At 47.6% G+C, this 16,127-nt stretch overlaps 1 protein-coding gene across 1 annotated transcript in view; it reads right to left on the reverse strand.

The window, feature by feature from the left end:
• LOC135910655 (F-box only protein 42-like) overlaps positions 1 to 16,127 on the reverse strand; it is a 40,566-nt gene that overhangs the window by 14,280 nt on the left and 10,159 nt on the right. Inside the window, exons 9-10 of the mRNA XM_065442680.2 lie at positions 14,751 to 14,917; positions 11,099 to 11,306 (exon numbers count right to left, since the gene is read on the reverse strand). Coding sequence (XP_065298752.1) covers positions 11,099 to 11,306; positions 14,751 to 14,917 — 375 coding nt within the window. The remainder of the gene's footprint in view (positions 1 to 11,098; positions 11,307 to 14,750; positions 14,918 to 16,127) is intronic.

Here is a 16,127-nt window from a genome sequence, read left to right on the forward strand (position 1 = left end):
ACCACTGGTCTAGGCACTGCTCAACCTAGCTAATGGATATCAAAAAGAGGCAGAACATCATGCTCTGAATTTACTTCTTTTGTCTACACAAATTATACCACTCTGGGCAAGATTGTAGATGCAGTGTTATTCAAAACACTGTAGCTATGAGTGCCCATGTACCAAACAATGCAGCCGTCAGCTGAAACTGCTATGCACTTTACAAACTAGCAACACATTTGTAAACCAAAGAGGTGCTTTGAGACAAATGTATACAGTTAAACCTCAATATAACGAAGCAATTACCTTTTCATAACCTCTTGTCCATAGAACACCATGCATTTAGAACCCTCAATACAGTCAAACCCGGCTATATCGAACCCATTTACATAGAATTATCCTGTATATCGAACAATTTTTCAACACGGTATAGTTACTATGAGTATATATAACAAAAATTACACTTACACCGAACAAAAATAGCAGCGACACCCGATATATCGAACGTCAAGTGGTGCAAAAGTGCCCCCAGAAGTTGGCTCTACCTCGCGGTGGCGGGGAAACCCGCCGACACAGCAAAAATGGCTTAGCCTGGCCGCGCAGCTACATCCACTCGCTCTCCCTACCATGACCGCGTTGCGTCGGTTAAGTCAGTGACACCCCCCCTGCAAAAATGATCCTGGCCCGCCCACAGCGCTTGCTCAGACAGGCAATCAGAGGCTCTTGTGCCCTCGTCATGCAAGGTGGTGCAAGCAAGTCTGAGTTGCCTCGCTGCTTTTCTCATTTGTTATTTTGCACCTTGTGGGCCTTCTCCCACAGTGTTGCCATGATGGCTAGCGCGAAGCACAATGAATTTGCCTTTCGCCATGAAGACCGAAATCATAAGTTGAGTCGAACGCAGTAAGAAGTCGGCTGTTGCCATAGCATACAAGATTCCAAGGTGCACTCTCAGCAATATTGTTACGGTGAAGTGAAGGAAGACGTTGAATTGGACTAGAGAAAGACGAAGTCTGGCGGTTGCCTGAACGCCATATCCATCATTTGTAAATATAAGTTATTTTACACTCGTGGGCCTGCTTTCTTCCCGCAACATTTTGGTGGAAGGTGCGGGGTACCACCACGGAACTTCGCAGCGGACGTCATCTACCTGCTGCCACAATGGCAAATCAACCGACACAAGCGACAACGCCTCGGCAGCCCGTGCCCACGGTCATCCTCACTCACCCACGGGACCCGGGAACATTTTGTGGCACGGACAACGTCGACGTCGAGGACTGGCTTACGATGTACGAGCGAGTGTGCGACAACAACAGGTGGGATCCTACAATGATGCTTGCAAACGTAATATTTTATCTGAAGGGAACTGCGAAGCAATGGTATGACACACATGAAGCTGACCTAACGAGCTGGGATGTTTGCAAAGAAAAAATGCGAGACCTGTTCGGCAGACCTGTCGGTCGTCAGCTGGCAGCAAAAAAAGAACTTGCGTGCCGCGCTCAGACGTCCACAGAATCCTATGTCGTGTACATACAGGATGTGCTGGCCCTCTGTCGCAAGGCTGATGACAACATGACCGAGGCAGACAAGATTGGCCATATATTGAAAGGTATTGCAGACGATGCCTTCAATCTCTTGATGTGTAAGGATTGTGCCACTGTGGATGCAATTATTAAGGAGTGCCGGCGCTTCGAACAAGCGAAGGGCCGCCGCGTCACTCAAACTTTCGACCGGTTGCCCAATACCGCCGCGACATCTTCTTGCGAAGACCCGCCGCGGTTCGTTCAGCCCGCAGGACCGGAAGAAATAACGCGCATCGTTCGCCGTGAGCTTGAGGCCATGGCCCCGGCTCCCGTTCGTTCAGACTGTCGGGAAAGCGTACCCGCTATCTCCCTTATACAAGCGGTCGTTCGGGAGGAAATAGCAAGTTTGGGCATTCCATCTCTCTGCTCAGTCCGCCATACCAACACCTACCAAATTTCTCCGACCGCTCGCTCCCGGACGCAAAGCTTTCCACCACCCCGTCGCAACCCAGCTGAATGGCGCACAGCGGATGATAAACCCATCTGTTTTAATTGTTCCGGTATTGGACACATCGCCCGTCATTGCCGCAACCACTGGTCGTCGCCTCCTCGGTGGTCGTCTCCGAGTCACTACAGCCAAGTACCCGACAATCGCACTTTCTCGCCCTATACGCCGACTAGGAACATCAACGCCGACAGTGCTCCACCAAGATCCAGCCGATCCCCGTCTCCGCAAGGTCGTAGGTCCCGTTCGCCTCTCGTTCACCGCTCTTCGTCCCCTTCTGCAACCGGTCGCTTCGCTTCGGGAAACTAGGCGGTGCAGCTCCCGGAGGTGAAGCTGCAACTCCGACCCGGCCCACAAATCCTCTATTGACCCTGCCTACATGTGGAAACCTGCTGGACATTGAAGTCGATGGCGTTCCTGTTAGATCTCTCGTTGATACAGGAGCGCAGCTTTCAGTTATGAGCGCTGCTCTCCGCCGCCGGCTCAAAAAGGTTCTGACCCCCGCCGTACCGTGCACCGTGCGAGTCGCCGATGGGAGTACGTCACCTGTCCTTGGAATGTGCACAGCACGTGTGACCATTGGGGGCCATTATACCGTTGTTCTATTTATCGTCCTTGAACACTGCCCACACGACCTAATTCTCGGCCTCGACTTCCTTTCGAAACACTCTGCCCAAATTGACTGCTCCGCAGGTGTTGTACAGTTGGACCTGCCGCTTCCTGCCGACGCAACCACTTGTGCTCCACACCGCTTATGTGCTGCTGAATTTGCAAGGCTGTCTCCACAGGCTGCTACAAATGTCCTGCTGACGCCCTGTCCTCCCGTACCTGATGGCGAGTACGTCCTGTCGCCGCTTACTGACGTGGTTTTGTCGCGTAATATTGCCCTACCGAGCACCTTAATTCGGATCCGCGAAAACTGCGCTCGCGTGCCCATCCTCAATTTTGGGTTCTCGTCACATGTTTTGCCACACGGTATCGCCATAGCGCATATCACTCCTTTGGAAGAATTTCAGATTTCTTTTTTGACCTCTGAATCCTTCCTCAGTACGAACGGACCTTTGTCATCCACTCCTTCGTACTCGACGCCTGCGGACGATGTTTCTAAGATGATCGCCCCCGACCTTCCTTCCGAGCAAACAACAGCTCTTCGTCATCTCCTGTCATCTTATCGGGACATCTTTGATTTGGACGACCGTCCACTTGGCCAGACATCTGTTGTCACGCATCGCATCAACACCGGTGACGCCAGCCCCATTCATAGGCGGCCATATCGTGTCTCGGCAACAGAAAGGGCCATCATACAGAAAGAAGTAGACAGGATGATGGACAAGGACATCATTGAACCCTCCAGTAGCCCGTGGGCATCACCGGTTGTCTTAGTAAAGAAAAAAGATAACTCGTGGCGCTTCTGCGTTGACTACCGTCACCTCAACCGGATAACAAAGAAGGATGTTTATCCCTTGCCTCGCATTGATGACGCTCTTGACTGCCTTCACGGATCCCAATACTTTTCATCAATTGACCTCCGCTCCGGCTATTGGCAGATTAGCGTCGATGAGATGGACCGCGAGAAAACCGCCTTTGTCACACCGGACGGTCTGTACCAATTTAAAGTCATGCCCTTTGGATTATGCAATGCGCCAGCTACATTCGAGCGCATGATGGACTCTCTCTTGCGCGGCTTGAAGTGGTCTACATGCCTGTGTTACCTCGACGATGTGATTGTGTTTTCGCCGAACTTTGAGAGCCACCTGCGGCGCCTCACAACCATACTCTCCGTGTTTCGCAGGGCTGGCCTTCAGCTAAACTCCTCCAAGTGCCATTTCGGTCGCCGTGAAATTAACATGCTTGGTCATCTCGTCAACGCCGCCGGAATCCAACCTGATCCACAGAAAGTTCACGCCGTGCGAAATTTTCCTGTACCTTGTTCAACGAACGATGTCCGTAGTTTTCTGGGCTTATGCTCTTATTTTCGGCGATTTGTGAAAAATTTTGCGGACATCGCTCACCCTCTCACTGACCTTCTTACGAAAGACGCCTCTTTCTCTTGGGGCCCGCTACAGGAGAAAGCCTTCTCTACCCTGATTGAGCGGCTTACCACTTCCCCGATTCTCTCCCACTTTGACCCTTCTGCGCCCACTGAAGTACGAACTGACGCGAGTGGTCATGGCATCGGCGCTGTCCTCGCTCAGCGTCAACAGGGCCAAGACCGTGTCATCGCTTACGCTAGCCGCCGCCTTTCCACGCCCGAGCGAAATTACTCCATTACTGAGAGAGAATGTCTCGCGCTCGTATGGGCGGTCGCGAAATTTCGCCCGTACCTTTTCGGTCGGAGCTTCTGCGTTGTCACCGACCATCACGCCCTCTGCTGGCTCTCCTCTTTGAAGGACCCAACTGGACGACTTGCACGTTGGGCATTGCGCCTACAAGAATATACATTTTCTATTATATATAAGTCAGGACGCCTGCATAAAGACGCTGACTGCCTGTCCCGCAATCCCGTGGATCAACCGGACGATACCGATGCAGACTCGGACATCAGTATTCTGTCCCTCTCCGGCTTCCTCCACATTGGCGACGAGCAGCGCAAGGATCCTGTTCTTCGAACACTTATGGAACGCCTAAGCTCCTCGCCCAATGACCCGTCCCTTCGGATGTTCACCTTGCGCGATGGAACTTTATACCGTCGTAGCGTTCGTCCTGACGGCCCGGAACTCCTCCTAGTCGTCCCCAAGCACCTTCGACTCACCGTGCTCCAGCAACTTCATGACGCTCCTACTGCTGGACATCTGGGCGTCACTCGTACTTACGACCACCTGCGGCGCCGCTTCTTCTGGCCTGGCATTTATCGCTCTGTGCGCCGTTATGTCGCTTCTTGCGACCTGTGTCAGCGCCGGAAGACGCCTGCTATGCCTCCCGCTGGTTTGCTTCAACCCATTGATATACCTACAGAGCCCTTCTTCCGTGTGGGCCTCGACCTCCTTGGTCCGTTTCCAATTTCCATCAAAGGAAACAAATGGATTGCTGTAGCAACCGATTATGCCACTAGATATGCCATCGCACGAGCCCTGCCAACCAGCTGCGCTACAGATGTCGCCGACTTCTTACTAAAAGACGTCATCCTGCACCACGGCGCCCCTCGCCAGTTGCTGACGGATCGCGGCCGCTACTTTCTATCGAAGGTCGTTGATGATCTGCTCCGCTCCTGTTCTACAGAACATCGGATTGCTACCGCGTACCACCCTCAAACGAACGGCCTCACCGAGCGACTCAACCGCACACTCACTGAAATGCTCGCCATGTACGTTTCCAACGATCACCGCGACTGGGACGTCGCTTTACCATACGTCACTTTCGCATACAACTCGTCCCGTCACGACACTGCCGGATTTTCACCATTTTTCCTTTTGTACGGCCGCGACCCCACCTTGCCTTTTGACACGTTGCTACCTTCCGCAGTACAGTCACCCAGCACTGCTTACGCTCGCGATGCTATTGACTTAGCCGCCCAGGCCCGAGATGTCGCCCGTCATCGCCTCACAGTCTCGCAAGCTTCTCAAAAGCGACGCTACGACCTTCGGCACCGAGACCACCATTTTTCACCTGGTTCCCTTGTCCTTCTCTGGACGCCTTCACGTCGTGTCGGCTTGTCGGAAAAATTACTGTCCCGTTTTTCTGGTCCGTACCAGATCTTACGCCAACTGTCCGACGTGACCTACGAGATCGCCCCACTCGGTCAGCCTTCCGTGCCTCCCAACTTAACCAGTGATGTTGTTCACGTCACCAGGCTCAAGCCCTATGTCCCCCCAATAAGTGAGGCTGTTTAACTTGCACCGGGACGGAGCTCCCCCACCGGGAGGGTGATGTTACGGTGAAGTGAAGGAAGACGTTGAATTGGACTAGAGAAAGACGAAGTCTGGCGGTTGCCTGAACGCCATATCCATCATTTGTAAATATAAGTTATTTTACACTCGTGGGCCTGCTTTCTTCCCGCAACAATATCTTGAAGAATGAGGGGGAGATTAGGGCTAAAGCGGACAAACGACATGGTGCCTGTGGCGTCCGATGCGTACGCACGGCCATGATGTCAAGGCAGCCGTGTATAAGTAGTTCATCCGAAACTGCTTCAGACGTGCCAGTTTCTGCGTGCCCGGTGATGACTCTGAAAATGCTCGTGAGTGTGACAAAGCCATTGCCGGTGCCACCGAAGTTTGGAGCGAGCTGTCACAATTTCCGGAAGCCATTGACGGCTCAACGGTCGACGAGTTCGTGAGTGCGGTTGGTGGTGTCGCAAACACGGGAGAGTTTTCAAAACAAAGACTACATTGCCAACATCGCACCAAACACAAGTGAAAGCAGGCACAATGAGGAAAGTAACAACAATCCTTTGCCCACATCTTTCGAGGTGATTGGTGCACTTGCACTAGTCCGGCGCTCTGTGCGAATGTGGAAGGTCGCAGCTTCAGCTGCTCCAACTCCTTAGACAAGGTGGAGACAAAGTGTGTGCCGTCACAGGCAGTGAAGTTGCCCAAGCGGAAGAAGATACAAGACATTTTCATGCCAAACTAAGCTAGTTTCATCAATAAAGTGCTTTTATAAATGGTATGTGCTTTTATGACGTCCATTTCTTCAGCAGGCTTATATCGAATTATGCCCTATATCGAACTGATAGGCCTTTTTTGGCGAGTTTGATGTAACCAGGTTCACTCTATAACAAAGAGTGTTTGTATGCAATTTCAATATAATGACATTTCACTTCCGCCACAAAGGAATTCCGAGACAATAAATGGAAACTTCACGGACGCAGATGATCAAATGATTGAATTACTAGCAGCTGCTTGCAAACGCACCTTTTAAATCACGCGCGACTCAACAAGAGTGACCATCGAAGTGGAGCCGCATCATGTTCCGTATAAATTCCAAGTGCAATAAGATCCTATAGCATCCCATACACCAGGCACGTACCCAGGATTTTTTTTCGGGGGGGGGCCACTACCTCCACCATCATCATCATCATCATCATCATCATCATGTTTTATGTCCACTGCAGGACGAAGGCCTCTTCCTGCGATCTCCAATTACCCGTGTCCTGCCGCCAACCGATTCCAACTAGCACCCACGAATTTCCTAATTTCATCGCACCATCTATAGTTTTCTGCCGTCTTCTATTGCGCTTCCCTTCTCTTGGTACCCATTCTGTAACCCTAATGGTCCAACGGTTATCTTACCGGCGCATTACATGACCTGCCCAACTACATTTCTTCCTCTTGATGTCAATTAGAATATCGTCTATACCCGTTCGCTCTCTGATCCAAACCGCTCTCTTTCTCTCTCTTAACGTTATGCCTAGCAATCTTCGTTCGATCGCTCTTTGCGCGGTTCTTAACTTGATCTCAAGTCTCTGCCCCATATGTCAGCACTGGCAAAATGCGCTGAGTGCACACCTTACTTTTCAATAATAATGGTAAGCTTCCAGTAAGGAGCTGGCAATGTCTGCCGTATGCGATCCAACTTATTTTTATTCTTCTGTGAATTTCCTTCTCATGATCAGGGTTCCCTGTGATTAATTGACCTAGGTAAACGAACTCCTTCACAGTCTCTAGTGGCCAACTGGCGATCCTGATGTCTTGTTCCTTTGCCCGACTATTTATCATTATCTTCGCCTTCTGCATATTAATATTCAACCCCACTCTTACACTCTCTCAGTTAAGGTCTCCAATCATTTGTTGTAACTCGTCTGCATTGTTGTTGAATAGAACAATGTCATCGGCAAACCGAAGGTTGCTGAGATATTTGCCGTCGATGTTTACCCCTAATCCTTCCCAGTTTAATAGCTTGAATACTTCTAAGCACGCATTGAATAGCATTGACTCCCTGTCTGACCCCTTTCTCTATAGGTATCTCCTTGCTTTTCTTGTGTAGGATTAAGGTAGCTGTAGAACATCTGTAGATATTCTTACGAGAAGGACGAGTCAGTAAGACGAGAAACTATTTACAGATTATATTTAGAACAGCGGTTGCAGCGCTGACCGGTTAGATTCACAGCGCGAGCCCAGTTCGCTCTTCCTCCTCTTTTCTGAAGTGATAGCGCCCACGCGCCTCGTTTAAGCAAACAAATACCACACGCATGTAGCAATATTTTCCAAGCTTTTTACGTGAGCGTTCTGTACTCTTTGATTACGTAGTGCCTCTATGACTGCTGGTATCTCTACTGAATCAAATGCCTTTTCGTAATGTATATAAGCCACGTAAAGAGGCTTATTGTACTCTGCGGATTTCGCAATAACCTGAGTGATGACATGGATGTGATCCATTGTAAAGTATCTCTTCCTGAAGCTAGCCTCTTCCCTTGGTTGACAAAATCCAGTGCTGCCCTTATTCTATTGGAGATTATTTTGGTAAATATTTTATATAATACTGGGAGCAAGCTAATGGTCCTATAGTTTTTCAATTCGTTAACGTCTCTTTTTTTGTGGATTAGTATAATATCTGCATTCTTCCAGTTTTCTGGGACCCTTGCAGTCGATAGACACTTTGTATAAAGAGCCGCCAGTTTTCCAAGCATTATGTTTCCTCCATCTTTGATTAAATCGACTGTTATTCCGCATTCTCTTCCCGCTCTTCATCGTTTCATTTCTTGCAGGGCCCTTCTGACCTCATCGCTAGTTATAGGAGAGTTTCCGTATCCTGTTCATTACTGTTTCTAAGTGAGGTATCGTGTCTACTCTGAGTACTGTATACAGGTCAGCTTAGAATTTTTCCGCTGTTTTTACTATATCTTCGAGATTGCTGATGATATTATATTTTAGTCATGGTTTGTCCCAAGCCAGGTTTCTTTTTTACTGATTTCAGGCTGCGTTCATTTTTTACAACTTCTTCAGTCTTTCTCGTGTTATAGTTTCGAATATCAGTTATTTTCGCCTTGTTGATCAGTTTTGACAGTTCCGCGAATAGCGTAACGCTGTGCGGCCGCCAGTCGCACACAACCGCGTAGAGCGCAGGACTCTGTGATTCTAGATGTACTGCGCTCACCGCGAAAGGTTAGATGAACACCCACATAAGCACAGCAGAGAAGTGGCTACGTGAGGCGGTTCGACCGATAACTGTAGAAGCGTCATTCAGCGTTTTCTCTACTTCCTCTTTAAATAAAAAGATGTTGATCCATAAATATTCTCATAAATAACGGTTAACATTTTTATTATTCGATTTTCCTTGCAGTTTGGTTGTCGCCCTGGCTCTCTCCATTAGTAGATCGCTTATTTCTCATCTCCTTGCGATTTTTGTTTCCAGTTGCCAGTTTTGCACGAAAAGTGCTATACAATTAGGCAAAAACAGACGAGGTAACGGGCGACAGTCATCTTGCTTATGGGTTTAAGGGTTATTGCAGGGTTTCATGATGGACGCACTTTCACATTATTTTATTTCCCATCTTATCTAACCCATATCACGTGTATATGGTTGCGGGCATCTGTCAGCCTCGCGGTGAGCCGTAACTCAAGGAAATAATGAAGCAAAGGGATAAGTTAAACGCAACTGGCGTTTACTCCGGCCGCAACTCGTTCCACGAGAGTACAGACCAGCTCAGTAACAGCCACATCCCTTTCCTGGTCCCAGGATCAGCCTAAACAAAGAAGGTTGAGCTAACAAAAGCAACAGCTATGCGCGTGACGGTTGAATAGATGGTGACAACTGAACGCATATCGAGTTAATCGCACGGGTGCGGAATCTGTGAGAAAACTGTCCTTCACATTACAAGAGATGCCGAGAACTACCGATATCTAAAAGGAGTGAAAAAGGCAGCATAATGCTGACCGATTAGTAGCTGCCAAGTCTCAACATTGATCTGGCGGCGCTTTAGGAATGTGTGAGGAGTGGTGGCGTGGGTGGGGAGGGGGGGGGGGGAGGGTATGCCACTTAATTTCGGGGGGGGGGCCCGGGCCCCCCCGGGCCCCCCCCTGGGTACGTGCCTGCCATACACTGTGCTTTAGGTATGAGTGAAAGTGTGGGAGGGTGAGGCAAGAAAGGTGGTGGCTTCACGAGTGCCACCTTCTCGTGCGAGCAGAGGGAAAGAAGAGGAGGAGAGTGAGTTTGCGGTAATGCATTCAAGTGTGTGCAAGGGGCAGGGAAAGGGGGTAAATTGGCATGCTCATGATTTCTGGCGAGCGTCTCGACCGTGGCTGCGCAGAGCTGTAAGTGTGGCTGAGCACATACGCAGCCGCACACGCTGCTTTAGAGGCAATATGCCGCGTGTGGTAAGAGTGGGTATGCTGTATTGTGGGCATGCCATTTAGTATGGGAGGTTGGGTAATTTTAAGTTTGGTGACTCGTTGGAGCAAGAGGTAGATCAAGAATTTTCTCCCCACTTCCGGCATTTTTGATGACAGTGCCATCCCACTGCGGGCGACACTATCAGCCATGGGGGCGGAGTACACACAAAAGCATAGCTGGCTTCGCTTAATTCATACTGCCAATGGGATGATATTGTTGACGTACGTGTCATGAAACCATATCATTCGTTACCAACTCCCAAATTTATCAAAATGAATTGTTTTCTCATACAAATTTGTTTTTTTCGATTGCCTAATAATTCGGAAAATTCTGCAGCCCCTTTTCATGTAAGAAAAATTTTATTTGCATAAAATGTCAATTTCACTACAACGTAATTTCAATATAAAGAAGCAAATTTCTGAGTTTACCGACTTCGTTATATCGAGATTTAACTGTACCACAATTCACCCTTAAGGTGTAAATTTTGCTTACACATTAAGTTACACCATAGCGTTTAATGTGGTATACAACTCGCATTTAAGCATCCCTTTTGGTTTATGATTGCACAGTTAGTCTGTAGAATGCACCAGCAGTAGCAGAAAACAAGACTGAATTGTTTCACAAACGAGCCCATATATAACTAAGGGGATTTTGGTGATGCCCATGCATAAGTGACAGAAGTTATGTAAGCTGCAACAAATGATACATAGCTTTCCGAGCAATATTCAAATGTGCACACGCATTATGGTTTTAAATGGGTTTAACATTTCTTAATTTCTATAGAGTGACCAATCAGCAGGCATTGAGAACTAGATGTACTTACCCTCCTGCTCTAAGGGCCTTGAGCCTCTGCTCCATACGGTCGAGCAACTCCAGCTGCCTTTGCCGATTGTGCCGGGCATTGGGGCGTACCGATGGGCGGGCACTGCCAACTGTGGATATAGCCGTCTTCTTTGAGGACAACCTCCTTGCCATATCATCACTCGTTTCATCCTCTTCATCGCAACTGGAACTGCTGGCTGTAGATGAGCCTGTGTGCAAGAATTGTTTACAAATGCTTTTACATTGACGAATGAAAAATATGGTTACGTTTCAAACAGGTTAGGAAAGAGACACGGAGGCAGAAAAAACATGAACATAGAGGCTGCTTTAAGAGCTTCACTCCAACCTACTATAGTATGTTTCCACTAATTAAACCTCATCATGATGCATAAAATCAGTTATCCAAGGTTAGATAGATATGAAAAGCTCAGAATTTGCAACTAAATAAATTTTCATTCACTTGAAAAGTCTTGTAATGGTGGTCATTAGTTTCACTTGAAAGCCCTTATCGTATTTACTCACATAATGATAGTGCCCGGAACGAGCTTCCAAACGTGAAGCCAAAACGACCGTAACGCCATAGGGGGCGCTGCGATCGGTAGCACTCATGCGGTGTGGTGCAGAGGTAGAATGTCTGCTTCCCACGCAAAAGACCGGGGTTCGAATATCAGCAAGGGGTAGTGTATTCATCTTTTATTTAATACTTCGCGCATTGATGTTTACATTATTTTTACTGCTGCTTAATACTTGCTTCCGTTGCTATGTAATGCAAGAAACAGTGCACCACAACATGGAGGAATAACAACAAAATTAAATTTTTTAACATTGAACAATAATTTTTGCAGCGCCACCTCACGGGAATGAACAAAACTATCTGAACCAAAGCATGGCCTCCAAGACCTGTACGCATACACAAGCCTGCCGATGCCAGCTCGACAGGCTCCGCTTGCTTCGCTGGCTGTGCTTTCCGAAGCCATCGACGCAAAAGGGAAATGGGCTGTAGAAGCTGGCGTTCGGTGACCGCAACAGTACACTATAGTACACTGTAGTGTGGGACACCAAAACTAAAATGGCTGCTGACGGAGCAAGCCGAATGCGCCGAACGCGACTTTTTTTTTTCCTCGTGAGTACATTACACGCATTGAAACAGTTTCTTCCATATCAGTTTTGAGTAATATCATTAATATTGGCAAGTTTGTGACAATAACACATCCATGTCCACTTTGAGGGGACAGAAACAGAGATGCTGCAGAAACTGCGGCATTTGTCTTCACTACTATCCTAATATGGCATGTTTCCGATAAGGGTGGGCGAAAGGCGCCTTTTTTGTCGTTGTTGGCCAAAACCATTATGAGGCCTACGAGTAATAAAGCCAAGGCAAGTTTGGTTGTAGCTTCTTTTTTTCACGGAAGTGCGGAAAGTGATGAAAGGAATGACATGGGGCATCTGCTTAAGAATGTTTGGTGTGTGCAGACCGCTTCGTATGTCTTCAAGAGTCGTTCACGTAGCATTTGACAGCATTCGACAAATGGTAAGCGTGATCATCGTTAGCTAGACTTGGCACACGACATATCGTTGCGACAAGTTCGGGGTGCGACCATTAGATGGGAAAGAAATAAAATCGAATTTTGGCAACAAAATTCAGGGATGCGATCATTATGCGAGTAAATATGGTACTTCATAGACAGTTTTGAAGCACCAGATTCACAGGGTTGGCATTGTTACATGCAAAGATTTTTTCCCCAAATCAATAGCGCAGTCCACTATCTGATAGACACTGTCAACAGAATGAACATGTTACTGTTGCTTAAAGTTGGGCAAGTTGGTTCAAAGCATTATAAAACATTGTTACAATGCTAAGAAAAGTCGAAACACAAACATGCAACGGCACAGGACAAGCAATGGACATCAATAGTTGTAACCATGTTTCAGGATGAAAGAGGTCAGAGCACGCACGTTTCTGCCCACAAGAAAAGCCAACTCACAAAGTCACATGTTCATTAGTGTGGACACATGTTCCAATTGCAGCGTCATTTTCATCCTACCATAAACAGCTTTCGCCGTTGTTCTGATGACTTCTCCAGTACATTCAGCACGTCAGTTTCCAATTTTAGTACAGTCAAACCTTGTTGATACGTAGTCGGCCGAGAACAACATTTAGGTATGCACTAAACAATGTGTGAATTAACCTTCGAACTCGGTAAGGCCGCAAGCGAGTTTTTCCACGACGCCCCGCTTCGCTGAGAAAGCTTGCATGACACGTCAGATAATGAAGGGCCGTCGTCCACTTCCACATCGTCGTCGTCATCATCACTTTCGCTTGAAGATGGGCGAGGTGCGACGGCGGCAACACTGTCGCTATCCGGTAATTCCACAGATGTAACAACGTCATCGTCTCGATAACATAAACACGACACGCCACAGTAAAGACCTTTGAACCCCACAACACCACGACTGCAAACAGATTGGTGGAATGAAGAAAAAAAAATTCATGCAGGAACTTCTCAGGGAGTTGTCTAAGTATGCATAAGCATTGTGCCACTTGCTCATCTCCACGCAACCTAGCGTCATTATCAATGTTATGAAACTTGATCCGGCCAGTACAAACAAATGACGGCGCTGTGCCAACCTGAACTGGTGCGGATGGCGGCGCAAGGTGCACTGATAACACAGGCAAAGTACTGCAGGTAGCAATGCCCGGTGCGCTGATGATGTTCCAATCATTATAAGCCATTATCGCTCATTAGCGCCTTATCCATCCGCATCAAACCATTATGAACCATGATCAAACGTGCACCGGCGGTGCCTGCGTATATGGCATGGCCAAGCGGACTGAATCTTGAAAGCGATTTGCGATGTGGACACGGAGTGCCGATTGCTGATAGCTCTGCATGCTGTGTTTTCGCCACTTTGCATTCGCGGCCCCGCATCTCGAAAGTGATCTGCGAAAGGGGCAGGGTGCGGCTTGTGCCGAGAGCTTCGTGAGTGCTCTGTTCTCACTGCCTCGTTAGCATTGAAGCAACAGGCAGCCTAAAGGTACAGTTGCTCGCTGCTGCGGCCTTTATCTTGAAAGCGGTCATCTTACGGGACGGACAGATGGAGACACATTTTTCACGTTGGCCTACGCACCTTTTTTTTTAAAGTGTGCTTTTGCACGGTTACTATTTTAATTGGATTGGAGTGGGTTTGACGACAACAGTGAATTTGCACCCCTACTGGCAGCTTCTTCGCATTATAGGAAGCCAATCTCGAAGGCCATGCTCTTGTGCACTGCGATCAGCAACAGCTGTATGAACGGGAAAGAAGTCATAGTGGCCATGTTTTAACATCACTATCGCTGGCGGCTGCCATCTGGGTGTTGCAACTCAAGAATCAAACGTCTGTGCACATGAGATTTTGCCAATTTTGTGTCTGTACGTGTAGAACAAGAAAGAAAATAGTATGCACTAACTTTTTGGTGGGCACTGAGCGACTACGGCTTAAAGCTGTCAGCCAATACTTGGTGTTCAATGGGGTTTGGGTAGGGGAATCTCCGCGACTACGTTTAAACCACAATTACAAATTAAGTGGGTACGTATTAACAAAGTTTCACTGTAGTGTGAACGTTTCAGTGGGTGAATGGCATTAATGAGAAACAACGAAAGGGCACTGACCAGGAAGCGCAAAATCTGATGGGCCCTGGTTTGACGTGGAGGGCTGGCTAGGTGAAGATGAGGTAGATGGTGAGGAAGACGATGAAGGCAGTGACTCAAGAGGCCTCTTCAGAACGCCCCGGGTTCCATTGACGCATGCATCCCGCTGACTATCACTCGGCTGAGGCCTGGAAACACAGAAAGACAAATGAGATAAGCAATTTCCTCAAGCAAAAGGCCCAAACGTTGCAAGAGCAAGTAATAAAGATGCAATAAAACTTGGATGGTATTGTATTGGGCTCAAATGAATGAATCAAATCAAATGAATGAATCAAATGAAATCTGAAAAACATTGGTAAAGCTTTATAAACTATATGTGTTTATGATTATCCAGAAATTTCAGAATATCTAGACATAGGTATACGCACAAGAGTCCAGACAATCCCTTGTAGCTGTAGCTCTTTCACAATGCTCCCTAGTTTAAATTTGCAAAAGCACAACACCTTAGAAGGGCAGCATTGACACCCCATGCCTTTAGTCAAGAAGACAGTAGAAATCACTCGCCACAACTTTGACAGTCATGCACGGCTTGTTTGGCTATTACTGCAGACAGTGTCAGTCTTTTTGCTCTGCCATTACATTCATGATGAACAATGAGAAAGCTGACTTAGCTATGCAGTCAGTAAAATTACTTATACATTATGGCAAAATTTCATAGGAAGGTGATGGAAAATGACTGGAAATCTTTAGGAACTGTCGCGTACAGCAACAGAAACTCTGATACATAAGGGTGGTGATGTGGGCTTGGTAGCACATCTTGGCTAAAGCTGGTCGAGCAGAGGGAGACATGAGAGCAAAAGAAGGCACATGGACACATAGGCGCTTGTGCGTCTAATGCACTTTCTTTTGTCCTCATGTTTGCCTGTGCTCAAACACCTTCAGTCTGACACCCAGTTGCCAAACAATTTTTCAGACCCACTTGATCATCGTGAATTTTCTGAAGTGGTAGCACATAACCTGCAGAAGCAATCTATGACATAACTGGAATTTCAAATGTCACACAATGCTTTGTTCAATGCTTAACAGTGAAGAGTCACCTTTAATGTACTTAGCATTGATCATGTTCAGTTTTTGTCCTTCCCAGAGTACTTGTTGCCTTCTATAAAAGAGCAGCATAGTCATCAAACCTCACAAAACCACGGTGCCCAAGGCAGTCATAAAGCAGTACTGGCACTAAAGAAGTGACGTTCACAGTCGTCCATGGTCTAGAATGAGAATCTGCTGAAAGTTCAGCAGATCTTGCAGAATATTTTTGCTTGTGATTTTGCAGAGCACATGCCAATTCCCACCTTGAGAAACTTTACCAGCCTGTCCAGCCATGGTAGCTAAGTGGTAGAG

The sequence above is a fragment of the Dermacentor albipictus genome, chromosome 2 (genome assembly GCF_038994185.2).
Source record: "Dermacentor albipictus isolate Rhodes 1998 colony chromosome 2, USDA_Dalb.pri_finalv2, whole genome shotgun sequence".
Lineage (NCBI taxonomy): Eukaryota > Metazoa > Arthropoda > Arachnida > Ixodida > Ixodidae > Dermacentor > Dermacentor albipictus.